The sequence below is a fragment of the Squalius cephalus genome (genome assembly GCF_949319135.1).
Source record: "Squalius cephalus genome assembly, chromosome: 8".
NCBI classification, from domain to species: domain Eukaryota; kingdom Metazoa; phylum Chordata; class Actinopteri; order Cypriniformes; family Leuciscidae; genus Squalius; species Squalius cephalus.
In genome coordinates this window covers 40820224-40846246 of record NC_137129.1, presented here as the reverse complement: position 1 = coordinate 40846246, position 26023 = coordinate 40820224, and the positions used below count along the sequence as shown (strand labels likewise).

Below are 26023 nucleotides of genomic sequence, written 5' to 3'. Positions count from 1 at the left end.
AAGGGGAGGGAGATAGACGTTTATATAGCCTACTGTCTATGGAGATAGAGCAGACCTTAATTTATTTACATTTGTAAATGCTGCAAAAAAATGCCTACGTGACATTAAACTGTCTGACGTTGTTTGTTGAGACATCCTATGACGACGACAATAAATAGCTTTAGACACAGTTGTTGTTGAACTGGCTGACATCGATTGAAATGACTATTTGCTCAAAAATCATAAAATACACTTACTTTTTCTGGAGGTGACGTTGGATCGCGAATTAGGCAACGATCCACACTCTAGGATTAGTGGTGCCTTTTCTTCATAAATAAAATCCATCCGCTGCGTTTTCAGTGGCTCTGATGTCAGTGAAGATTATGTCCATTCTTACATCCCACAACACACTTCTTAGGAGACATTACCGGCTGTCGCTGAAACAATGGAGGATGCAGATCACCGAGGGCGGGGTCTATGCCAAAACCAGATGTCAATCAAACACGTCGGTGGGGCTTAGCTCATTTCTACGTCACAATGAGGAAAATCTAGAACATTCTGAGACAGTGCTTATGATTTATTGAGATAGTAAAAAAACTACTGGGTGGATTTTTATCATTCTAGGGTGGTTTTGCTCACACACTGCCAACACACATTTATGTTCAAACACCATGTAAAAGTGAATTTTGCATAATAGGTGCCCTTTAAAGCGTGTATTCCTGCACTGAACACTCACTCACTCACTCACTCCAGCCAAAACATTGTCACTTTAATTTCCTATTATGATTGTAAAGCTGCTTTGAAACAGTCTATATTGGTAAAAGCGCTATATAAATGAAGGTGACTTGACTGTGTGTGTGTGTTGGCTCAGATCGAGATGGCCCAGAAGCTGCTGAACTCTGACCTGGCTGAGCTCATCAGTAAGATGCGTCTGGCGCAACAGTACGTGTTGACCAGTCTACAACAGGACTACAAGAAGCAGATGCTAACCGCGGCTCACGCACTAGCCGTGGACGCCAAGAACCTGCTGGACGTCATCGACCAGGCGAGGCTGAAGATGCTGGCGCTCAACCAGCCGCTCTAGTTCCTCCTCATGACTGGATCATCAGAGGAACGCGCCACAAAAACTGCTTTTAACGTTACAGAACAGATGCTACGTAAACACTTTTACTAGAGATTTTCAGCAGGAGAGGATATCGCAGAACATATTTTTGTTTTATAACCGTTAGAAGCGTCATGTTCGTTTTATTTTGTATCCAGAAATGAAGTTGGTCTTTCTCAAACCTGCAACTGGAACCCGCTGGACTCTGAGCCGAGGTCGCGCTCGAGGGCTCTCCAATAATCCAAAGGCTTATCCACACATTATCCAGTATTGCTGATGTCAGACGTCAGCGACGGACAACGTCCTCTGAGGAACTCAGGGGTTCGCCGGATGACACTCACCGCGACTCTAAAGCCAAACCACAGTCATATTTTTGTAAAGGAATCACAGATGTTGTATGAAACTGCTCGACAAAGAGGGAAAACCGTCGCCCTGGTGTGAGCATAATATCACGTCAGGCACAGAAGCGAATATATTAGCCACATATCAGTCACATGGGTAAATCGTTATAATCAAAGCTGCCTTCTGATTTCATTTCAAGAACTTTTATTCTGTAAAATCATGCTATTTTTTACCACACACTCGGGTTGAAACACGACCTCTTTGAGTTTGGACTTTTGTGTACAGAACAATCGTGAAATCCATGTTGTCATTGATATAAATTATTCTCAGGAAGAAGCAACTGTACAGATCTTTTAACTAATAAAATGTTATCATTATCTTTAGCTGGATGTATCTTGGTCTCATCTTGGCTTGACTCTTATTCCTTTTGATTTAACTTTTCTTGGGTTTGTGAACTGGTGATGACTGGGTTTTAAAGTGATTCCATTGTAGATCATAATTGTTGAATTGTTGAAATTTGAGTCATGTTTGGAAAGAAAAATGATTGTCCGAAACTAAAACTCCTGAATATGCTTTGGATAAAAGCATCTGATACATTAGATCACATGTGTCAAACTCAAGGCCTGCGGGTTAAATCCGGCCCCTTGCAGATTTAGATCCGGCCCGTATATCAATTTGGGTTCACAATAAATTTTGGCCCGCCTAACCAAAAACACAGGAAAGTGTTTTTTAAACTGTAATTATCTGACATTCAAAGCAGAATTTGGCAGATTTGCCAACTCTGAGAATCAGAAATCCCCCCAGAAGCAGAGAGAGTTTTCATATTCAGGCTGTGAAACAGGTTGTCGTAAAAAAAAAATTAAAAAAAAAAGTATCTTTGTTTTGCTTTATAAATTCTACGATGGCTAAGGAACTCTTTTGATGGCTTTTGTAGGGCTTCATGTCAACAAAAATGCGACAAAGTGCATACAACAATGTTGTGAAAAGCAACAAATTTACAAAAAGGTAAAAAAGCCACAAAAAATCAGAACAAAAATGAGGAAAAAAGCTACCAAAATGTTAAAAAAGTGACATGTCTCATACATGTCTGGCCCTTGGTGCGATTCTCTTTTTCCAGTGTGGCCCTTAGTTTTAGGAAATAGGAAATATTGGTTTATAAAAGAATTTTAAGATATATTTAACAAGAAAAATACCAATTTGCATCATGTACGAAAAAACTAAGCATATCATAGAGACATATTTAACACTATAATAATGTCTTGATTTCTGACCAGTCTTTAAAAAAAAAAAGGAAAAGCAGGACAGTAATGTATGGAGTAACTTTTTTGCGCTGGGCTGAAGCCTTTAAACTATAACTTTACATTTGGTTGGAATAACAAATTCTGAATGTTCTTAAGATGTATGTTATTTTAGGAGGCATTACTCGCATATCTAAACCCCCAAACTTACAAATAAAAGCACTGCACAATGATAAGGGTGTAAAAACTTTTAGATTTCTGGTTAATGTAAATGTTTGTTCCCTATGAAGTACTTTCATTTCAAAAGAAAAGTTGAAGAGTTTCCTCCATGTAAAGACAGAACAGCAAAACTTTACAATAAGACTCCATTAATGCATGAACATTAACAATGAACAGCATATTTGTTACAGTATTTACTAATCTTCGTTAGCATTTATAAAAACAACTGTTCATTGTTTGTCAGGACAATTAAATATCAAGATACCATGTTCATAATGCACTACTAAATGTTGAAATTAACACCAAGATTAATAAATGCTTCAGAAGAACATTTCATCATTAGTTCATGTTTAAGTAGTTAATGAAGCCTTATTGTAGCATTACCCAATAAAAACACCACTTATATTCGCGTTTCTCATTTGACGGTTTTAAGAACTATCGGAAATAAAGTGAATCTAAATGACTTGAATTCTTTTGGACTAGTGAACGCTAAACTAGAACTGAACCCCAAACCAACAGTGACACAAACACCATTTACAGTTTCAAGTTTTTTTATTAAAAACTGCTTTAGTCGAAGAGACCGAAGCCCATGTCGTCATCAGACTCCTCAGACTCGTCTTTCTTCTCCTCTTTCTTCTCTTCCACCTTGGCTGTAATGCAAACAGAAGAGGGGTTGAGAGTGTGAAACAGATCAGATGCAGGTGTGTGTGTGTGTGTGTGTGTGTGTTACCTGGAGCGTCTCCTCCTGCAGGAGCGGCAGCAACAGCGGCGGCAGGAGCGGCTCCTCCACCGGCTCCAACATTACAGATCAGACTCCCGATGTCAACGCTGGCCAGAGCCTGGACACAGGACATCACGTCACACTCACAGGTGCACTACTTACAGGCATAGCTCACACAAACATTAAAATTAGCCCATGATTTTCTCACCCTGAAGCCATCCTAGGTGTATATGACATTATTCTTTCAGACAAATACAATCCGAGTTATACGGCTGTTCGCAAGTCGACTTGCGCCACAAGAGTAACCCTTGATGTATGGTGTAGATGTAGGAGTGGTGTAAGCTTTGACGCCTCGCGCGGTTCAAACACACAGGGCTGGGCAACCGCGTTCCTCATTACGTTGTGCATCAAGTTCAAAGGTTACTCCTTTTGGCTTAAGTCGTCTTGCGTACGGCCGTCTGCCGGAAGCTTGTTATTTTAGTTGATAAAGTTTTAAATATGGATATTTTTCTTGAACGCATTGCTTCACTTCAGAAGGCCTTTATTAACCCGCCAGAGCCGTGTCGAGCACTTTGATCACCGATGGATGCGCTTTGATGGACTTACATAAAAAAATATAACCATTGACTCCCATTATAAGGCTTGGAAGAACCAGGACACCAACTCCATCTGAAAGAAGAATGTCATACACACCTAGGATGGCTTCAGGGTGAGTAAATCATGGGCTAATTTTAATTTTTGGGTGAACTATCCCTTTAAAAGTCAACACTTAGGAAATGACACAGTCCAACAGGTGCACTACTAGACATCAACACGGAGAATCAAGATGCACTACTTATATACCAATGCTAAGGTCCTCTGTAGAGCTGACTTGATTTGACTTCATAGGAACAATGTTTCCCAAACATCCACATTTAACCATTTCCATTATCCTCAAAGGATCTTATAGATGCAATGGCTGGGAAATGAACTCACCTTAGCGAAGAGACCAGGCCAGAAGGGCTCGATGTTCACACCGGCGGCCTTGATCAGGGCATTGAGCTTGTCCTCCTGAAACACACACACACACACACATCAAGAACATATCAGTTCATGTTTCATTTGGATAGTACAATAGTAACTTACAGTGATGGTATCACATGCTAATAACATGGCACTGTCAAATAGAAAAACACATGGTAGTACCAGGGTACATTATGATGTGATACCATGGTATTCTACCTAAAGTAAGAAGTAAATACCATGATATAAATATTTTAATCAAAGTATTTGGTCAACAGATGATCATCATACCTCTTACTATAGTAAGTTAGTGTTGTGATTAGCATGGTACAGTATCAAGTGGTATTACTCAGTACTGAATTTCCAGTCACAATCGTACACTTTAAGAATAAAGCACTTAACAGTTAAGTTGTCCATAATAATAATAATAATAATAATAATAATAATAGTGTAGAAAAGTGGTATATTTTAACAGAAAACGCGCGCGCGTCTCTTTACTAGTTTCCCACAAGTCGTTCAAACTGTTTTCACACACTATTTAAGTTCTAGTAACACACTGAACATACGCAGTAACAAACTAACCTAAATACAAATGTAAATATCTTAAAATCACTAATTTATGAGCGTCATATGTACACAGATAGTGTCAGAGTCCCGGATGTTCATGTCGGCGCCGTCAGCGCGCGCTCAAACCCCTCACACTCACCGTGACGGTCACTTCATCATCATGGAGGATGAGTGCGGAGTAAATACAGGCCAGCTCGGACACAGATGCCATTGTTCTTTCAGAGGGTTAAGGTTTTAGACGTGGATGCCTAAATTTGACGGTGCTAGTCGCCGGATTCAAAGGCCTTAGCTTCGAGCGAAGAACCGAGCACCTCAAACACACCGATGTCAGTGAACGGAAAGGGCCGAAAGGGGGCGGGGCGATGCTTTATATAGCATTATGCGTCACTTCAGTGGGCGGGTCTAATGCAATAAAGAGAGGACGTGATTGGTCCGTTTGTTCTGTCAGTTATTTTTGACATCCTTCTCCATCCGCGTGGTCATGAGAGCGTTATATTTATTAAATATAACATTTGAATATAACTGGGAAAATATAAAAAGTTAAACATCAAATTAAAATGTTAGTTTTTTTTTTCATTTATTTAGATAGTAAATAAAATGTACATGGTATTTATATTGTACTTCAAAGTATACCATCTAGAAACATGATAATACCAAAGTACTTTTTTGTTCGATTTTTTTAATGTATTTGTTTATATTTATTAACACACAGTTGGTTCAGTAATGGTAATAATAGGTCAGTTACTGCTGCACTGTCGTAACATAAACTACATGCAAGAATAAAGGCAGTGGAAGGCATGGTTTGTTTAATAAAGTCTCTGTAATTAAGCAGTTGAATCACAGAAACACTTTTATTGGAATGGAACGCAAAGTCAAACATACATCATTCTCTCCCAACACACAAACAACAGTCAAGTTACTAAAATTAATTCATATTCGGAAACAAAACAGATAATTAATCTGAAACTCTGGTCTTTTGGCACCCTTGTGATATGGTCTTAATTACAAAACACTTTTTGAGACTGAATTAAAGGTCCCATCAAAATACATTCTGTAAATTTACACCAAGCTTTTCATAGTTTTATTTCTGAACCTATAACTCAATATATAGCAACCGTCTGAACTGTGAAAGACGCTCCGACAGAGAGTAGCTGCTCAAAATCCTCTGTTTACTGGAGCAAAACTGAGCTTGAATAGACAAATGCAGTGTTGTCCTTCGTTCTTGAATCCGATGTCTGATCTCATGATAACGCTGAGCTGTCCTGGTGTGCCGATGTCAATCTTTATGGGGTTTTCCTTTGGGCTCTTCATCGTAAGACACGCCGTACTCGTTCACTCTGGTCTTGTCCACTGGATAGAGCCTGAAAAACATCAACATCTCCTGCATCATCCGTACGAGAGGACAGTCAGTTCAACAACATCAATGTCAGACTAGCAGGAGCCTCACCATCTCTGGTACAGGTACACCAGGAACACCACGTCATCTCTGAAGCACGCCAGCCGGTGTGACGTGGGCATGGTGATGACGAACGCAAACACGTCATCGATGAACGTGTTAAAAGCCTGGTGACGAACACAAGTGGCGGATTAGAAGAAAACTCAGACTCAAACCTCCAGACAGACAATGATCTTTAGTTTTTAGTCAATAATTAATTTATTAATCTTAAAAAATAATATAATATAATTTTTTTTTATTAAATTGATAGACTTTATCTTAAATTGTATATAATTTGAGGATAATTTAATACATTATATTAAGATTTTGTTATTTATATATATATATATACATACATACATATTTTATATACTATAATATATAATTAATATATTATTATTATTATTATTATTAATAATACTACATAATACATTTATATAATTTATATTTATTTATATAAGAGACACTATTTTTTATATATATATATATATACACACACACAGTACAGGTCAAAAGTTTGGAAACATTACTATTTTTAATGTTTTTGAAAGAAGTTTCTTCTGCTCATCAAGCCTGCATTTATTTGATCAAAAAATATAGGGAAAAAAAAGTAATATTGTGATATATTATTACAATTTAAAATAATTGGTTTTCTATTTATTGTACTTTAAATGATCATTTATTCCTGTGATGCAAAGCTGAATTTTCAGCATCATTACTCCAGTCTTCAGTGTCACATGTCACATCCAGTCTATCACATGATCCTTCAGAAATCATTCTAATATTCTGATTTATTATGAGTGTTGGAAACAGTTCTGCTGCCTAATATATTTGATGAATAAAAGGTTAAAAAGTAAAAATAAAAAAATATTTTCTAATAATATAAATCTTCTTTACTATCACTTTTTATCAATTTAACACATCCTTGCTGAATAAAAGTATTGATTTATTTCAAAAAAAGAAAGAAAAAAAATTACTGACCCAAAATTACTGACCAGTAGTGTATATTGTTGCTACAAAAGATTTCTATTTTTAAAACATTTGCTTCTTTTTATTTTTTTTTACATTTTATTCATCAAAGTATCCTAAAAAAGTATCACAGGTTATGAAAAAATATTAAGCAGCAGAACTGTTTCCAACTTTGATAATGAATCCTCATATTAGAATGATTTCTAAAGACTGGAGTAATGATCCTGAAAATTCAGCTTTGATCACAGGAATAAATGATCATTTAAAGTATAATAAACTGAAAACCAATTATTTTAAATTGTAATAATATATCACAATATTACATTTTTTTCTGTATTTTTGATCAAATAAATGCAGGCTTGATGAGCAGAAGAAACTTCTTTCAAAAACATTAAAAATAGTAATGTGTCCAAACTTTTGGCCTGTACTGTATATATATATATATATATATGTATATCTCACTTATATACACTGATTTATACAATTTATTTATAATTATTATATACAAAATGAGGACGATTTAAACACTAAAATTAAAATTTCACAAAATAACAGAAAAACAATGCAAGTAATGTGTACTCAGTATCATGCTTTTTCACAAATTATGATGAATAAAATGTAATGCATTTTTTTTTATAATGTAAAATCATATAAAATATGGAAAATTGTTACATAGAAAACAACAGGTATTTAGTTTTCATACTGGCAGTATATATAGTATATATAGTAATATATATATATATATATATATATATATATATATATATATATATATATATATATAGTTTTGGGGGTTTAAAACCTTGATAAAAAAAAAATATTGTCTCTTATATATCATGCATTATTAATCCAAACAGCATGAGAGAGTTTCACTGTGAACGATCGTCTCTCACCTTGTACATAAAGGCTTTCCAGGGCAGATGAGCGACGGACTTCATCTGTGGAAACAAACACATTGATTACAAACCCAAACATCATTTCATGAATCTGAATGGAGGAGGTCATTTCGACTCAACAAACCTTGTAATTTACAAAGAGTTGAGGCAGCATGAAGAGGAACCCGAAGGCGTACACTCCTGAACGACAGCAACACACATTACATTTCCATCTTTAATGTTTCTAAATCATTCACTCAGTCAGATAAAGCAGCAAAAATCACACTTACCGTTCACTAAACTGTTAATAATCCAGGAGTACCAGCTGCGCAAACACATCACATATTAATCATTTGTGCACCTCAATTAACTTTTTCAGCACAACAAGTTTTAGCAAATGTGCTCTTCACCTTTTGTACTTGACGAAGACGAGAGCGTAGCCCGCCCCGCCGAGGCACAGAGGGTACAGCAGATAGGACAGGTACTTCATCGCCTGCTCACACACACAATATTCAGAGGTGCGATATTGAGATATAGCAAAACATAATCATAAGACTGTTCTGGATGAAGCTTGTGCTCACCAGTGTGTCATATTCCCCTGTTCGTCTCTCAGATTCGTCCTGTTTCCCAAACTGAAGGACAGACCGGGAACAGTTCACAGTTAGAGAATCATCACTGTAGTGACAAGACGATTCAGAGCAATAAAGAAGAGAAACAGTTAAGGTTTACCAGGAACGTGGGAGTCAAGCCCCTCCATATGACGTGGATTTTAAAAGCCTTTTTCACTTTCCATATCTGAAATACACATACAAACACAAGAGCTGTAGGCGTAATTTCATTATGTCCAGTTGACTGAAAGAATTCTGCAGTGAAAGCACAGAGACACGAGTGAGACGTGACTGTACCTCTATCAGAGAGCCGATCCCAGCGGGAATCAGGACCAGGAGACTCGTCTGCTCATCCAGCAGATACAGGAAGATCACGATAGTGCTGAAACACCTCCACAGCACTGACACACACACACACACACACCTCACGTCAGCACAGACTCACACTAATACACATCCAACAGTCTCTGATACATGCAAACAAATTCACTGAGAGATCGCGGCCATGCTGTGATAACCGATGCAAACCATGTCTGATTATTGTACACGTTTATGAATAACTATAAAATGGAACAATTATCAAAAACAAATGAAACTCTATATACCTTGAGGATAATTTAATAAATATTAATATTACATTAATTTATATTAATATATTTATATTTATTTTAATTATTATATTATTATTCATATTTTAAATATGTATATATATATATATATATGAAGAGTTCAGATGCAAAAGCCTCTAAGTGCCATCTGAAATTTTCTTCTAGAATGGTCATTTTTATCAAGCTTGTATATTTAAGTTCAGTAATTTCACTTAAATGACAATTAATAGGTAATTTTCATTGCCATTAAAGTGAAATTACTGAACTTAAATACCGGTATACGAGCTTTATAAAAATGATAATTTTAGAAGAAAATTTCAGATGGCACTTGGAGGCTTTTGCATCTGAACTCTTCATATATATATATATATTACATTATACTGTATATATATGATTATTTTTTTACATTTGAGTAAAAATAAAATGTAACAATTATTTTAAAAAAACTATAAAACATTAATACATTATAAAAAAAACTTAATAAAGAAAAAAAATATTTAAAAATGTAAATTATTAAAAAATTAAAAGGCATTTCTAAAAACTGTATATACTTTGAGGGCAATCTGATACTCATTATTATATTAATAAAAAATATATATAATATATATATATATATATATATATATATATATATATATATATATATATATATATATATATATATATAAAATGTATCTTTTTTTATTAAAATCATTTTTGTTAAAATTATATATATATAAATATATAAAAATATAATAATTTATACAATTTATGTATAGTTATTATCATGTATAATATACATACTTCAGAAAATTTTACCACTTAAATGTAAATTTAACAGGATAACAGAAAAATAAACAGCCGTTCACTTCCTCAACAACGCTTTGCATGCACTCGTGTGAAAGGAGGGTTATTGTTCACAAACCGGCTCTGCTCGACATTCCCACCATGCTCTTCTTGTGCTTCCAGAAACTGATGTCATTTTTGAACGCCAGGAAGTCAAACAACAGCTGGACAGAAACACAGAAATGTTTGAATGCGGTGAAACACAACCCGGCTCAGACTCAGCAGATTCAGTCCAAACACATGAGCTTACATGGAAAGCGGCCACAAAGAAGGTGAGGGCGAGGAAATACAGGTTCGTGTCCACAAATATTCCCTTGATTTCATCCGCATCCTTTTCAGTGAAGCCTAAAATACAAAGCAAAAATACCCCTGTGACTTTTATTTACAATATTAATGTGATTTTAAATAATTTAAGTGTTTATCAGTCAGATAAATATATTATATGATGTAATGGACAAATAATTTATCTAAATGAATAATATTATTATTAATACATTTGATTCATTACATTTGATATTGCCGTTTCAGATCTTTTATAAAGTAATAAACCACTTAAGGCCACGCAATTAATCAGGGTTTTTTTTATGTTTGAATTTTTGCATATTACATTTTTGAATAAATATAGTATAAAATAATTGTTCTCAGAAATTTAGCAAGTTTCTGAACATCTTGTTTAATAATACTTATATGCATATATATGTACATATATATAAGCATTTTAATAACAACCCTATTAAAAACATTTTTTTTTTTTTTGCATGTGTAAGTATGTGTGTATATACATATAAATATAAGCATTTTAACAACCCTATTAAAAACTTTTTTTTTTTGCATGTGTAAGTATGTGTGTATATACATATAAGCATTTTAACAACCCTATTAAAAATAGTTTTAAAAAAATCATTGTGGCCCTTAATTTCACATTGAAACCATTTAGCCTTGATAAATTCACTTTTGCACACCGCCTTGCGTGGCTTATAGCTTTAATTACCCATGAGTCTGCAGACTCTTACCAAACTGCTGCAGGGAATAGACGGCGTCCTGCATGTGTATCCAGAAGCGCAGTTTCCCCAGAGCGATGGAGTCGTACGAGATGGTCAGAGGCAGTTCAGTGGAGCTGCTGTTGATCTCCTGCATTACACACATTCACACACACACACACGTTCACCACAAGAGCTCAGAGAAAACAGCTGGGATGGAGAGAATTAAAGGAGCCGTACCATCAGATCCTTCACTCTGTTACTGAGCTCGTCCACGAACAGCAGCGGCAGGTAGATCATCTTCTTCCCGTTCTGATACCTGAGGAGTTAGAGATGAAAATCAGGACCACACTCTTACATCACAGGATAGGATGAGATCACAAAAACTGGATCATCACACATCTCTCTATATAAAGTTACATTATAACCAACTTTATTTGCATACACAGTACTCATGTAAAGTGATATATGTACTTTAGCACATTTAAGTTCCCTGATTTTTTTATATCGTTGCAAAATGTAAATATATTATCGTCCAGATCTTTATATAAAGTTGGATATACTATAAGCATGTCAAAGTTTATCCACACACATCCATTACACTTGCATAGAGTGATGTATACAATATAGCAAATCTCAAATGCTTGATTGATTGTATCGCGTCGCAAAATGTAACTATATTATCATCCAGCTCTTATATGCTAAATTTGACTATACAAGGCATAAAGATATTAATATATGTGACCCTTGGACTACAAAACCAGTTACATGGCCATTCAATTTTAGAAATTGAGATTTATACATCATCTGAAAGCTGAATAAATAAGCTTTCCATTGATGTATGGTTTGTTAGGATAAGACAATATATTTGGTTGAGATACAACTATTGAGAATCTGGAATCTGAGGGAGCAAAAAAATCGAAACATTGAGAAAATCTCCTTTAAAGTTGTTCATTTATGTTCACGATTGTGCAGCATTCACTCACAAAAATAAATGTTTTATATATTTACGGTAGGAAATCTACAAAATATCTTCATGGAACATGATCTTTACTTAATATCCTTATGATTTTTGGCATAAAAGAAAAATGGATAATTTTGACCCATACACTGTATTGTTGGCTATTGCCACAAATATACCCGTGTGACATGTGACTGGTTTTGTGGTCCAGGGTCACATATTATAAACATAAACATCATGACTGTAAAGCTGCTTTGGAACTGCGTGTTTTGTGAAAAGCTCTATAATAATACCTTTTATTTATAGGCGCCTTTCAAGGCACTCAAGGACACCGTACAACATAAAAGTACATCAATAATTTACAAAGCTATGCAAAAAGACAGACATACAGATCAAACATAAAATCAACAAATCAAACAATCAAATCACTAAAAGCTATTCTGAACAGATTCGTTTTAATCTGAGCTTTAAAAAGGGAAATTGACTTGACTTGACAATAATCACGTATATGCTTTTTAACTGTGGTAAAATCAGCGTAACGCATGGCGACTCTCTCACGGCTGCTTGTTTATCCTGAAAGAGCGTCTGGATGTGTGTAATATGGAGAAACTCACACTCTCATGTAGCGGTGCACGTCTCCAGGCAGAGCCTCTCGGTCGAACTGGAAGTTTTCCGACACCACGTTCAGCGTCAGTCGGGAACGCCAGTGAGAAACGGGCCGGTCCAGATCCGAGTCGCTGCTCTGCTTATTCTGATCCGGTTTCTGGATAACAATCGGGTTTATTTATATAATGCAAACACAGCTCTCTGTTCAGGTGCAGGAAGTGGCCCAGCAAGCAATTTTGCGTTTAAAAGACGTCTAATAGCCTCCAAACACAGCACAGACATCTACAGCAAGTGAAAGTTTAATAGACCTCTGAACCATAGCCCAAAAATAGACTAGTTATCAATTAGATAACAAAGAAATAAAGAGAAACGACTAGTCTATTCTTGAGATATGGTTCAGACGTCTATTAAACTTTCACTGACAGCCCAAATCTTGCCTTGTTGTATAAAACGGATAGTTCCAGACCTTGATTCTGATTGGTTGAGCCGCATCCGAAGCCGTTGTAAATTATTCAACAAACACACACCTGTGACCGCATTACATTAGTATTCACTAAGATACTATATTAGATAATCCATTAGTCTTTGTTGCTGCATGTGTTGCTTGGCAACCTCTTTGGAGCTACATTGCTGGTCGGAGGAATAAATGTGTTATAACGTTATATGTTTTGTTGCTGGTGTTTATTTTATGAATAAAATAAATATTAAAATGAATATTTTTATGGAGTAACTGTTTTATAAAAGCAATAAGCCCCGTGAAGCCGTGATTTACAGTGGATTTAGAACAGCTAAGAGGGTTTTATGCCTGGTTCAGATGACACGATTTTAGCCAGATTTTGGCACGATCCGTTTGACGTAGAGTGTCATGAGGATTCGTAAACGACAACGGGCGTCGGGACGCAGGATTCGATCGTTTCATCTCGTATAGTGTGTCATAGGGGGGACAACCTACGTCGCGTCTGCGATGCTTCACGACATCACGATAAAAAGACTAGCATGTAGATTTTTTTTTCCGGTCCTCCACAACAGGTTCTGTCAAGAAAGAGTGAGTGTGTGTGTGAGTGAGTGAGTGAGTGAATGTGTGTGCGCGAGTGAGTGAGTGAGAGTGAGTAAGTGAGTGAATGTGTGTGCGCGAGTGAGTGAGTGAGTGAGAGTGAGTGTGTGTGCAAGTGAGTGAGTGAGTGTATGTGTGTGCGCGAGTGAGTGAGTGAGTGAGTGAGTGAGAGTGAGTGTGTGTGCAAGTGAGTGAGTGAGTGTATGTGTGTGCGCGAGTGAGTGAGTGAGTGAGAGTTAGTGTGTGTGTGTGCGAGTGAGTGAGTGAGTATGTGTGTGCGCGAGTGAGTGAGTGAGTGAGAGTTAGTGTGTGTGTGTGCGAGTGAGTGAGTGTATGTGTGTGCGCGAGTGAGTGAGTGAGTGAGTGAGAGTGAGTGTGTGTGCAAGTGAGTGAGTGAGTGTATGTGTGTGCGCGAGTGAGTGAGTGAGTGAGAGTTAGTGTGTGTGTGTGCGAGTGAGTGAGTGAGTGTATGTGTGTGCGCGAGTGAGTGAGTGAGTGAGAGTTAGTGTGTGTGTGTGCGAGTGAGTGAGTGTATGTGTGTGCGCGAGTGAGTGAGTGAGTGAGAGTTAGTGTGTGTGTGTGCATGTGAGTGAGTGAGTGAGTGAGCGAGAGTGTGTGTATGTGTGTGTGCGCAAGTGACTGAGAGTCAATGTGCGCACGTGTGAGCATGAGTGAGCGAGAGTGTGTGTGTGTGTGTGTGTGTGTGTGTGTGTGTGTGTGTGTGTGTGTGTGTGTGTGTGTGTGTGTGTGTGTGTGTGTGTGAGCGTGTGTATGAGAGTGAGTGAGTGCGTGTGTATGAGAGTGAGTGAGTGCGTGTGTATGAGAGTGAGTGAGTGCGTGTGTATGAGAGTGAGTGAGTGCGTGTGTATGAGAGTGAGTGAGTGCGTGTGTATGAGAGTGAGTGAGTGCGTGTGTATGAGAGTGAGTGAGTGCGTGTGTATGAGAGTGAGTGAGTGCGTGTGTATGAGAGTGAGTGAGTGCGTGTGTATGAGAGTGAGTGAGTGAGTGCGTGTGTATGAGAGTGAGTGAGTGAGTGCGTGTGTATGAGAGTGAGTGAGTGAGTGCGTGTGGTGTGTATATGTGCCAGTGAATGTGTGTGTGTGATGACTGGTCGGAAAGCAACATGTTTCTTGTCCACGACATGATTTTAGGAGTCAAAATCGTGTAATCTGACACAGTGACTATAATAACAGACAAAACTATTGTGTAATCTGAACCGGGCATAAGCTGCTCTAAATCCACTGTAAATCACGGCTTCGAGGGGCTCATTGCTTTATCAGACGTCTGGGCTGTGTTTGGACGGCTATTAGAAGTCTTCTAAACATATATTGCATGCTGGGATGTTTGCTGGGGTGTCGGCTCACCTGCGGGTCGTCCTGTCCCGTGATCAGGCTGATCTCCGGAGGCTTCGGCACCATGTATGTGGTCAGTTGCGTGACTAGATGAACCTGATGCGGATCCTGCCACGGCGTGACTCCGGCCTGGTGCACAAACACCATAGCGTACAGCGTGCCGTTCTTGCGCGTCTTCTTTGGCAAAGACACGTTAACTAGCCTTAAAAAGACAGAAGTACAACTGTGAGAAAGCACATCTGGTCAGCAATAGTTGTCTAGAAAGCACAGAATGAAGCCGTACAGGACAGGAGAGCAGAGTTACAGTGATATGAGGAGTTACTGGAGTTCCTGTACCTCTCGAACGGGGTGTTCACATCAAACTCCTCCTCTCTGTGGATCAGACTGTGTCCTCCATCAGCATTCGGTCTCAGTGCGGTGTAGACGCTGAGCTGATGACACACACACAATATATCACTGTTACTGCAGATCTTCTTATTGCATATATTCCTATTGTTTCCTGAAATATATTTTGTACTGTATAATGTTGATTATATATGTCTGCTAATGCAGGGGTTTTCAAACTGGAGTCCAGGGACGTGTTTGTGAATTTTTTTTTAAATATAAATAAAATAAAATAAAATAAATAGGTTTGAAATAAAAGATTAAAAGAAATAGAAATTGGATTAGAATAAAAATAAATTAGAAATACATAAAAAAAATAAAAATCGATAAATAGAAATTATATTTAAACAAATGTTTAAACTATAAAAATATATTAATTAATAAAAATATATAAATAAAAATCAGATTAAAAGAAATAGATACATAGAAATTGGATTAGAATAAAATAAATTAGAATAAAATACATAAATATATTAAAAAATAAATAGATAAATACAAATTATATTTAAATAAATGTTTAACCTATAAAAATATATTAATTAATAAAAAAATATAAATAGAAATCAGATTAAAAGAAATAGATACATAGAAATTGGATTAGAATAAAATAAATTTGAATAAAATACATAAATATATATAAAATAAAAGATAAACACAATTTAAATATTTAAATATATTTAAAAAATTATAAAAAATATATTAATTAATAAAAATAAATACATACAATTTAGATGAAAAGAAACAGATAAAAAAGAAAAATTGAAAGAAAAGACAAATTTATTAAAATACAAATAACACACATAACATCAACATAAATAAAAAGATAAATAAACTATTGACAATTAAAAATAAAAATTGAAAATAAATCAATTAAAAACAGTACAGTTCTGCTATAAGGAGTAGAATGTAATAAATGTAATAAACTTAATAGAAACTAAATATTTCCCAATGAATATTGTAGACATTAGTTTTCCACAGTATAACCTGGGTCTTTATACAAGAAACTATATCAATTACATTTTTGAATAGGGGCCCTCATATGATGGTGATCGGGGGTCTGAGGCATCTAAAAGATTGAAAACACCTTTCTCACATTTAATATTATTTAAACTAATATTTTATTTATGTTATATATTTATTAACAGTGCACGTCGTTTGATATATAAATATGTCCACCCTTAAAGACCTGCATAGGCCTGGTTTCACATGAATAGTTAATAAGATAAGCTGATATAGCAGCAGCACAGAGAGCCTCACCTGCAGTCGAGGTTTGCCGGCCAGGTAAGGGGAGATACAGTTGTCCGCTTTGGGTTTCTCGCAGGGTTTCGTGTAAACGATCCCAAACATGACCCAGCATGTGTGCAGCACATACAGGAGGAAGACCCCCACGATCAGGCTCGTGAACGAGGCTTTAGGGAACATCTTCAGTGCATCAATGACAGCACAGTTCAGTGGACAGACCTGAGCAGATGCTGCTGATCCACATGCTGTTTGGACGGGAAATAACGATGAAGAACAGGATTAGATCAGCTGTCAATCACTCCTGGTGCACTGCCACTAACACACGTCACTCTAAACACACACATTATAACATCTGCAGTCTGTTATTCTGATGTTTGATTCGGTTTTCACTCCAGAATCCTCAGAAATCCCATGTAAAGTCATCGGTGATTCCTCATGATGAAACGCACGCGTTTAATTCCTTTATTTTATCCCTCGATTCAATTTTGACGTGATGTTTCAATGAACGCTCGTTTCCGGGATCCACTTCCTGTTGCGGGTTGCCAGATTCATCCAACTCAACTATTTAAATCGCAAATAATGTCGCTTTTTTGACCAAATGAAAGTTAGTTAAAACATTTAAAAACTATTTATTACGACACTTTTTCAGAGGTCCATAATCCAGCCGCTGATATAGAGACTTTTAAATGTATTATCATAATAAAAAAAAATATATAAAATAATATTTAACCTCATTTTTATTCACACACTATATTATTTAGAATTAAAGCTACATATAATTAATTTTTTATACGTGTATTCTATTATGTGTAAAGATTGTGTTGATTTTGGGAGTGTAGTGGCAACACTTGCGTCGAGGATTCTGCTTCCGCTTCGCACAGGAAGTGATTCCTCTCATTGCTCCGGTAGCGTCCGACGCTTTTTTGTCGTTTTGCGCTATAATTTTTTCTCACTTCGGTGGAGGATTTTCACTCAAAGTCCACCGCCAGCATGAAACTCGTCAGGTAATAAACTTCTATAGGTCTCATATAATCAATATGCATAACGTATCTGCAGCGACATGCAATATAATTGAATAGATGGCGTCGGATGTGATGTAGCTGCTGGTTAGCCGTTAGCTTCAACAGGCGGGAATGAATGAAAGTGTTTGTTTGAATGTCTCATTACTGCCGTGTTTTAAACGCAGCTCTGTGTTTAACTTACAGTTCGTGGGTTTATCCCGGGATTTAGGATAAATTATGCATTTGGGACATTAGTTTGTAGATGTTGGGCCTTAAATCTAACAAACGCAGCAACAAAAACAACCACTTTTAAATGCCTGTTACTTCCTACTGCAGCTGCAATCTGCAAAATACATATATTTTGTTATTAGGCAAATAGTTTTGTGTATATGTCTAAACTAAGTACAATTTCGCAATCAAATTTCCTTTAAAATATTATAAAAAACAAAGACTCATTGTATGAATTGGATTTGATGAAATGCCTCATGTGATGTTTAATGCTGTAAGATGTGTTTGTTGTTGTGATGAATATGTGCTTAAGTCTTTGTTTTTGATTGTAATCCCGCAGGTTTTTGATGAAACTGAGCCATGAAACAGTCACCATCGAGCTGAAGAATGGCACACAGGTCCATGGCACCATTACAGGTAATTATGATTTAAAATAATGCTAAGTGGGACAAAATATGATTTTTTTTTTTTTTACACTGGTCTCAAATGTATCTGCTTCAAATTTGTGTTTATGAAGAATTCTTAAAGGGATAGTTCACCCAAAAATAAAAATGATCCCATAATTTACTCATCCTAGGTGTATATGACTTTCTTCTCTCAGCTGAACACAGTCAGAGTTATATTAAATGAAATCCTGGCTCTTCCCAGCTTTGTGATGGGAGTGAATAGAGCCTGAGTTTTTGAATCTCCAAAAAGCACATCTATATCCATCATAAAAGTAATCCATACGACTCCAGTGGGTTAAAGCAACACTAAAGATTTTTTTTTTTTACCTTAAAATAATGTTTCAGTGGTTCATCAAGTCGTAACTCCTGCAGCTCTATATCTGCTATAACCGCACTATGCAAGTTTGCCAGATCGGGTCGCGTTTCTGTAGTTCGAATGAGACATACAAAACTACAAATTTGACTTGCTTTACGGCAAGTGTTACAATAGTCATTATTTTGTTTTTCTGATGTCGCAATACATTATACTTTCATGAAATCATGCAACATACTCTACCTTGTCTGTGGAGATAGTTCATTCAAAGCCGGTGCTGGATAAACAGTGAGCGTGTGTGCGACGGTAGGCGAAATTATTTACTATAATGAACAATTCCGCTTCCAACCTGTAGGGGGACCAATAAAGGTCGCTTTAATAAAGGCCTTCTGTAGCGAAGCCATTGTAAGACAAATATCCATATTTAAAACTTTATAAGCTATAATCACTGGCTTACGCAACGGCTGTACACACGTTCATGAGTCAAGTTCTGGTGGAAGGGTGACCTCTGACCCCACGTACAGTGTAGGTGTAGCGTAAGCTCAGGTGAGAATTGGCAAACACAGAAGCACAGAGGATGGAGCAAGACAAAACACCGGTCACGAATACAAGAAGTTTTAAAGAAATATGTCAGAGGATTTTGATATGAGGAGCAACGTCATACGTCGGGTCAAAGGTCACTCTTCCGCCAGGACTCGACTCTCAAACTCTGAATGCGTGTACAGCCGTTGCGTAAGCCAGTGATTATAGCTTATAATGTTTTAAATATAGATATTTTTCACAAAACGCATCGCTTCAGAAGGCCTTCATTAACCCACTGGAGTCGTATGGATTACTTTATGATGGATGGATGCGCTTTTTTGGAGCTTTAAAAACTCTTGACTCTTCAGTCCCTTTATAAAGCTGGGAAGAGCCAGGATATCTTTTAATACAACTCTGATTGTGTTCGTCTGAAAGAAGAAAATCATATACACCTAGGATGGCGTGAGGGTAAATTATGGGAGATTTTTGAGTGAACTATTCCTTTAAGTTGAACAATGGCTTTACACTTTCTCTTTGAATCCTCTGAACAGGTGTGGATGTCAGTATGAACACTCACCTCAAAGCTGTGAAGATGACCCTGAAGAACAGAGAACCCACTCAGCTGGAGTCCCTCAGTATCCGTGGCAACAACATCCGCTACTTCATCCTGCCCGACAGTCTTCCTCTGGACACGCTGCTGGTCGACATCGAGCCGAAAGTCAAGTCAAAGAAGAGAGAGGCTGGTGAGCTACGGAAATATCATCTAAACTGACTTGACTTTGATACTCAGGCATTGATTGATTGATTGATTGTCTGTGAAAATGTATAATTGTTTTCCTTCCCGTTCCTGCAGTTGCCGGCCGGGGTCGAGGAAGAGGACGGGGTCGTGGCCGAGGAAGAGGACGTGGCCGCGGCGGGCCGAGGAGATGAACATCTCAAGCCACTGTACATTAGTGCGCTTTGTACAGCATTTTTTTGTTCTTTATTTGGAGAATATTTTGATTCTGACTTGTCTGCATTTTGTACATTAAATTCATTTCTTTTGAAAGCTGTTTTTGAGTCTTTTGTTTAAGTGCTGAGCTGTTTGTGCTAATATAAGGCTGTGATGATTCTGGTTATTTTTCTACATTTGTAATAAACTGCTTGATTTAACTTGTATAGTTGTGTACTGAAGAATGTTAATTTTTTATTAAAATATAATGGCCAGTGTTGGGGTCTGATAATGGGGGTTTGATAATATTTTTGTCAAAAAGTGAGTTTAAACATTACCGAAATTAAATTTCTGTTCAGTTTATTCAGTGTATTTGTAGAAGTTGCTTCTGAAAACCTCTCCGTTCACCTTCACGTACCCTGAGTATGCTGGTCATGGGAAATCAAAATATAAGGGATTTTTAATAATATACTTTCTATAGTTAAAAAAACACGTTTCTTATGTTCATATTTATGGGAATTGTGTACTTCAAAATATGTCTTTATATTTGTAAACATTTCTTTGGCTTAATTAATGTACCCCCAACATTTCCTAAACGTCGCTTTTACACCTTTTACTAGTTTTAGCCATAGACTGGTTTTAGCGCGAACGAGTGAGTGGGACTTTTATTTTGAAAATTGTGGTCGTGACGCCGCAGGCAGGGGTCAGTTCTCCTGTTTAGCAAATCGGGTTCATTTCCGTGAGTCGATTCAAACCTTTTTGCGTTTTGTTGTTCAAAATGCTAATTGTTTGTTGATTATCATTAATTGTATTTTTTCCAAATACAGTGAACAAAATTGTTCCCACCTCGGTATATTGTATAATTTTTCTCCTTGTGAAAGATGCCGAGTCATTCATTCTAAAGAATCGATTCACAAGACTGATTCAATATGAAAGTCCTCAGGGTTTGTTTTTGAAGCGCTTGTTTTTCTACCCGTAACATGTCTTTAACCACGGCGTTAGTGAATATGTCATCCAGGGGTTGTTTCATGTATTTTGCTTATGGCAGTAATTTACTGAAAGAGAGACTACAACTGAAAAACCCATCAGCTGTGTTTCACTCCGTCGGCAGGATACAGGTAAGCAAACTCATTATTTGATGAATAATTACCATATTATTCGGTTATGAAAGGACATAAGCTCATAGTACGACAAACTTATAGCCATAGAAGTCGAGTCTACCTTAAATTTACCATGGTAACTGCGTGTTACTGCGATAAAATTGTGGGGAAACTGCTTTTGTCACTGTCATAAACAAATGTACCATGGTATGGTAACGTTTGTTTTAAATGAAATTTCCTTACAAAATCTTTCTATTTTATTTTTAATTGGCTATTTTTAAGTCAATTTGTGTGCATTTAAAAAAAATCTAGCCTATATAATTTCTTATACAAGGACCCAATTTATACTGTGAAAAAAATTGTCTAAATATTATTTGGAAAATATTTCGTTTCTATTACGTTAATTAAAATGTTCTATTCGTCATAGCAGTGTACTGTTAGATCTATTATTTATTTATTTAAATTCAGTCTGTATTTACTTAAGTCTAATTTTCATTTTAATATTGATTTTTTTTATTTATTTTTTTAAGTAGGCTTGTCTTTTAAAGGGGTCATATAATGCCATTTTTGTACAAGCTAATATGATTCTTTAGGGTCTAAATTAAAAGTTTGTAATATACTTTAATTAAAAATTCTCATTAGTATTGTAAGAATTCTCATTTTACCTGGTCAAAAACAGCTGTGTTTTCAGCACGCCATTTCAGTGCATGTCTTTAAATGATAATGAGCTTTGCTCACCCCATCCCTCTGTTCTGTGCGTACACCCTTTGTAACACAATAACACAATAACCATAACGCATTGTTCATTATAAACGTGGGATTATGAATTATATTGAGAACGTCGTACATAGAAAACATGCCGTAATGTACCCTGAGTGTAACAGCCGCATTTCATCGTGAAGCGTGCAAGCGATTTGCAAAGATTAATATAAATATTAATATAAAGGTTAATAAACGTTACAGTCACTTCTTCTGGAGGTGCAGCAGGAACACGGATAGTTGGTACCGATCCTTTTTTCAGGAGCAGCTTCTTAGCAAAACCAGCTTTATACTGACCTCGTTTGTAAAGCAGTCTGGTGTGAGAAATGATTCGTGCAAACATGAAAGCATTGACGTTGATCGTGGGGAATATTCCCTTTGAAAACAAAACTCAGCCACTGCGTCTTCAGCGGTACGGATTTATCAAAATGATGCTGAGTTCCTTATTACACCCAAGAACAGAACACCACAATCACTTAGACGCCATTCTGCTCATAGACAGTGCTCCAGCGTATCAACAATGACTGCACCGATCCGCGCAGACTTAGATTGACAGCTCGCTCACAAGCGAAGGCGGGTCTGTGTTGAAACGCTGCTGTCAATCAACAATCGTGGGAGGGGCGTCCGACCGTGTGACGTCACAAAATCGAACAGCTTGATTTGAGACAGGGGAAAACATATAGGCCTAAGGAGATTTTAAAAAAAAAAACCACTGGATGGATTTTTATCATTTTATGATGGTTGTGTACAGGCACTGCCAACACAGATTTCAGTACAATCAACTTGTAAAAGTGCATGTACCATTATATGACCCCTTTAAACATATTGTAAATAATGAGTTTAAATCACAAACAAAAAAACACTATCATGACGCACCATGTTAATCTTTGACGAACATTGAAATGCATTGTAGACATTACAATTAATGACACAACACATTGTGTTGTATACTATGGCACATAAGTATATTAATCATGCAGTATCATGGTATAAATCATTGTGTTACGCTGTCTTGTACTTATCCTTGAACTGTGTCTCAGGACTACAGGCTGGATTTCGGTCTTTGGGCCGACTGCACGGACTGCTCTTGGCACGGTGGAGTCGCATCGATACAGGAGAGTGAAGGAGACGAGGTGTGGGGGGTCGTGTGGAGGATAGATGACCAAAACCTGCCCAGTTTAGACCGGTGAGATCACCTGCCATTGTGATGACTGCCAAAATCACTTGTATTTATGATCAATATTGTATTGGATATCGCACCCTTTCCACAGAATAAGAACAAACTCAAATCAGTATTTTCTGTCAATTTATTTATTTTGTACGTAGCTGTGTATCATGCTTGTTTACTGCACATTATCTCCTAAATACATACAGTGGAATAGATAACTGTTTAGTAGGGTACAACTGGGATACAGGCACACCTTAAGAAAAATGCGCTTTTTAATAATCCAATAGTGTATGATAGCAGATAACATATATAGGTTTTTATTGAACATTGATGAGCAACAGATTTTGTGTGAAAATAAATAAAAGTGGTATGTTTTGTTTAAAAATCGTATAAATGTATGAAGTAGCAAGGTGGGCCTTTAACCCCGCACACGGGGTAAAACCAGCATGGGGCAAAATACACAAAGTTTTGATACAAAACTAAAGTTAAATGTTTTGATTAAGTTAATACTTGTATGAAGAATTAGAATTTTCCTGTTTTTTTTTGTAAAAAAAAAAAAAAAAAAAAAAGGAAGAAGAAATTTGCACTTCTTGAACCATGCAGTTTATAAAATAAATAAAAAATTGCAAGACTAAATTAGCTTCGACTGATTTCAGTGTGCGGTCAGCAAATTTCTTGTTTGTTTGCAAAGTACAGAAACAAAATTCTAAAAGAAGTAAAGATTCTGAAAGCATTGAATGAGATCCCATAATAATTTAAAATAGCTTTACAGTAGTAACAACAAATTATATTTTATTATAAGATATGATTAATATTACATTTTTAAATGATGGTTTTATTATAAATATGATGATTATCTCAAAGGTGGACACCCAACTTAATATATGATATTTACCATTTGAATCTAACCATGTCAACAAATGGAAAAGTCAGCCATATTATCATGTTAATTATTGTGCCCTGATCAGCTTTTACCTCAAATAGCATACTTTTACATATTCTGTTATCGAAAAAATGTTGGTTTATTTACATTGAACAAAACTGAAAAACATTAACTAGAACTTTATTCTCAAAATATAGTCAAGAATTTTATAGATTTTCATATACTACATAAATCTACAACATTTAAAAACATTAAATATTAGATTAAATTAGTGCAGAATCAACATCAGACAAATTTTCATGTGCATCTTCAAAAATGGTTGTTAAAAAAAGTGCTGAGGTGAACTTTTATGCCATCTAGTGGTTTGAAGAAGATTAAAGACAAATGCGTCTGTGCCTTTAGCTCTGCTGTACCCTACATAAAATAGTATACACATGCATGTGCTTCAGACAGGAACAGGTTCATGAAGGAGTGTACAGCCCATTAGAGGTCAAAGTAGAAACAAAAGATGGTCCGCTTCTCTGCCGGACGTACAAGATGAACAATTTCAGACCCTGTCCACCTTCACCACAGTATAAAAAGGTACATTTTACTACCCATCATAAGCCTGACCGACCAAAACACATCATAACTGGATTATGTGCTTTAACTGGAGATTTAGATGTTCTCAATATACTTGTGTTTTAATGTATATTGTTTTAAAGGGGTCCTATTATGCTTTTTCACTTTTTCAACTTAAGTTAGTCTGTAATGTTACTGTTTGAAGATAATAAAAGATCTGTTAGGTTACAAAGCTCAAAGTCCACTCCAAAGGGAGATATTTTATTTAACAGAATCCACTTTCCAAGAACTACAACGAACGACTAGTTTTGACTATGACGTGTTTTTTCTGGATCTTATGAAGTCACAATGTTACTCAATTAAATAATCTCTGCCCACCATATATGAAAAAGGGGTTGAGGCCTGGTTGAGCTGCGCTAGAGAAGACAGTGTTGACACTATGTCAAAGTGACTCCGTTTCCAAAACTCATTGGTTTGACCTTCCTAAGGCTGACGAACTTAGAGAGGTTAAAACTGATTTTAAACACTGTTCTTGAACATTATAACCCCAACATTTATCTGTGTGCTGCACATTTTACGGAGGAAAGCTTTCAAAACCTAATTGAGCACAATGCAGGCTACACACAAGCTTCTCTTGAAACAAAGCAGTTTTGTCAGGACATTCTGTTGTTTTGTGGATCACAACTTGTAAGTTCGTCTTATTATTTCTAGTTGCGTTTTCTATTAACATTTCCAATATAAGTTTTAGGTTTTATTTACACCTGATCAGATGCTCGCAGTTATGGTAAGGGGCGTGACATTTCCAGAACGCGCTAAGTGGTGCCAATAACAACACACTAGGTCAGCTAACCAATCACAACAAATTTCATATTTTAGAAGGAGGGGCTTCATCGAAACAGAAATAAACAGCGCGTTCGGGCCAGACCGGGGAGAGAGGTGATAATGGTAAATATGTGAAAAATAATGTTGTTGTTTTTTTAACAATCAAGCATGAAAGCATATTCTAGTACACCCCAAAAACAAAATCAAGACTTCGTAAGGG

General features: G+C 36.4%; 5 protein-coding genes across 8 annotated transcripts in view; 3 read left to right on the top strand and 2 right to left on the bottom strand.

Moving 5' to 3' along the window:
* Window positions 1-1806, top strand: part of ptk2aa (protein tyrosine kinase 2aa) — a 99504-nt gene extending 97698 nt beyond the window's left edge. For all 3 annotated transcript variants that reach the window (XM_079879766.1, XM_079879767.1, XM_079879768.1), the window contains one exon: window positions 851-1806. In XM_079879766.1, the coding sequence (XP_079735892.1) occupies window positions 851-1063 (213 nt within the window). In that variant the 3' untranslated portion in view covers window positions 1064-1806. The remainder of the gene's footprint in view (window positions 1-850) is intronic.
* Window positions 1807-3413: 1607 nt separating this feature from the next.
* On the bottom strand, window positions 3414-5524 carry rplp1 (ribosomal protein lateral stalk subunit P1). The gene is made up of 4 exons (XM_079879786.1): window positions 5310-5524; window positions 4577-4651; window positions 3611-3719; window positions 3414-3530 (listed from the first exon to the last, which is right to left on the bottom strand). The coding sequence occupies exons 1-4, from the start codon at window positions 5379-5381 to the stop codon at window positions 3448-3450; spliced, it is 339 nt and encodes a 112-aa protein (XP_079735912.1). The 5' UTR covers window positions 5382-5524; the 3' UTR covers window positions 3414-3447.
* Window positions 5525-5753: 229 nt separating this feature from the next.
* On the bottom strand, window positions 5754-17605 carry clptm1l (CLPTM1 like). Its single transcript, XM_079879777.1, has 18 exons — window positions 17412-17605; window positions 17085-17314; window positions 15780-15874; window positions 15456-15645; window positions 13046-13194; window positions 11711-11789; window positions 11504-11621; window positions 10741-10835; window positions 10570-10654; window positions 9355-9458; window positions 9179-9244; window positions 9031-9081; window positions 8860-8942; window positions 8740-8774; window positions 8595-8650; window positions 8468-8512; window positions 6618-6733; window positions 5754-6531 (listed from the first exon to the last, which is right to left on the bottom strand). Exons 2-18 carry the CDS (start codon window positions 17247-17249, stop codon window positions 6447-6449), a joined length of 1617 nt encoding a protein of 538 aa, XP_079735903.1. The 5' UTR covers window positions 17250-17314; window positions 17412-17605; the 3' UTR covers window positions 5754-6446.
* Window positions 17606-17935: 330 nt separating this feature from the next.
* Window positions 17936-20788, top strand: snrpd1 (small nuclear ribonucleoprotein D1 polypeptide). Its single transcript, XM_079879785.1, has 4 exons — window positions 17936-18073; window positions 18639-18715; window positions 20131-20322; window positions 20433-20788. The coding sequence occupies exons 1-4, from the start codon at window positions 18060-18062 to the stop codon at window positions 20507-20509; spliced, it is 360 nt and encodes a 119-aa protein (XP_079735911.1). The 5' UTR covers window positions 17936-18059; the 3' UTR covers window positions 20510-20788.
* Window positions 20789-21200: 412 nt separating this feature from the next.
* The window catches only part of ggcta (gamma-glutamylcyclotransferase a), a gene marked incomplete at its 3' end in the record, with an annotated part of 34509 nt that continues 29686 nt past the window's right edge, over window positions 21201-26023 (top strand). Inside the window, exons 1-3 of one of the 2 annotated variants that reach the window (XM_079879783.1) lie at window positions 21201-21628; window positions 23410-23555; window positions 24870-25002. In XM_079879783.1, coding sequence (XP_079735909.1) covers window positions 21491-21628; window positions 23410-23555; window positions 24870-25002 — 417 coding nt within the window. In that variant the 5' untranslated portion in view covers window positions 21201-21490. The remainder of the gene's footprint in view (window positions 21629-23409; window positions 23556-24869; window positions 25003-26023) is intronic. The other variant, XM_079879784.1, reaches the window with a different exon arrangement.

Coding starts and splice junctions, on each gene's coding strand:
- rplp1 (XM_079879786.1), bottom strand. CDS start 5,381: ATGGCATCTGTGTCCGAGCTGGCCTGTATTTACTCCGCACTCATCCTC. Junction 4,652..5,309: donor ATGATGAAGTGACCGTCACG/GTGAGTGTGAGG, acceptor TGTGTGTTTCAG/GAGGACAAGCTCAATGCCCT. Junction 3,531..3,610: donor TGCAGGAGGAGACGCTCCAG/GTAACACACACA, acceptor TTTGCATTACAG/CCAAGGTGGAAGAGAAGAAA.
- snrpd1 (XM_079879785.1), top strand. Junction 18,716..20,130: donor GGTCCATGGCACCATTACAG/GTAATTATGATT, acceptor TCCTCTGAACAG/GTGTGGATGTCAGTATGAAC. Junction 20,323..20,432: donor GTCAAAGAAGAGAGAGGCTG/GTGAGCTACGGA, acceptor CCGTTCCTGCAG/TTGCCGGCCGGGGTCGAGGA.
- clptm1l (XM_079879777.1), bottom strand. CDS start 17,249: ATGTTCCCTAAAGCCTCGTTCACGAGCCTGATCGTGGGGGTCTTCCTC. Junction 11,790..13,045: donor GTGCACCGCTACATGAGAGT/GTGAGTTTCTCC, acceptor CTAACTCCTCAG/GTATCAGAACGGGAAGAAGA. Junction 9,459..10,569: donor GGGAATGTCGAGCAGAGCCG/GTTTGTGAACAA, acceptor TGTGTGTGTCAG/TGCTGTGGAGGTGTTTCAGC.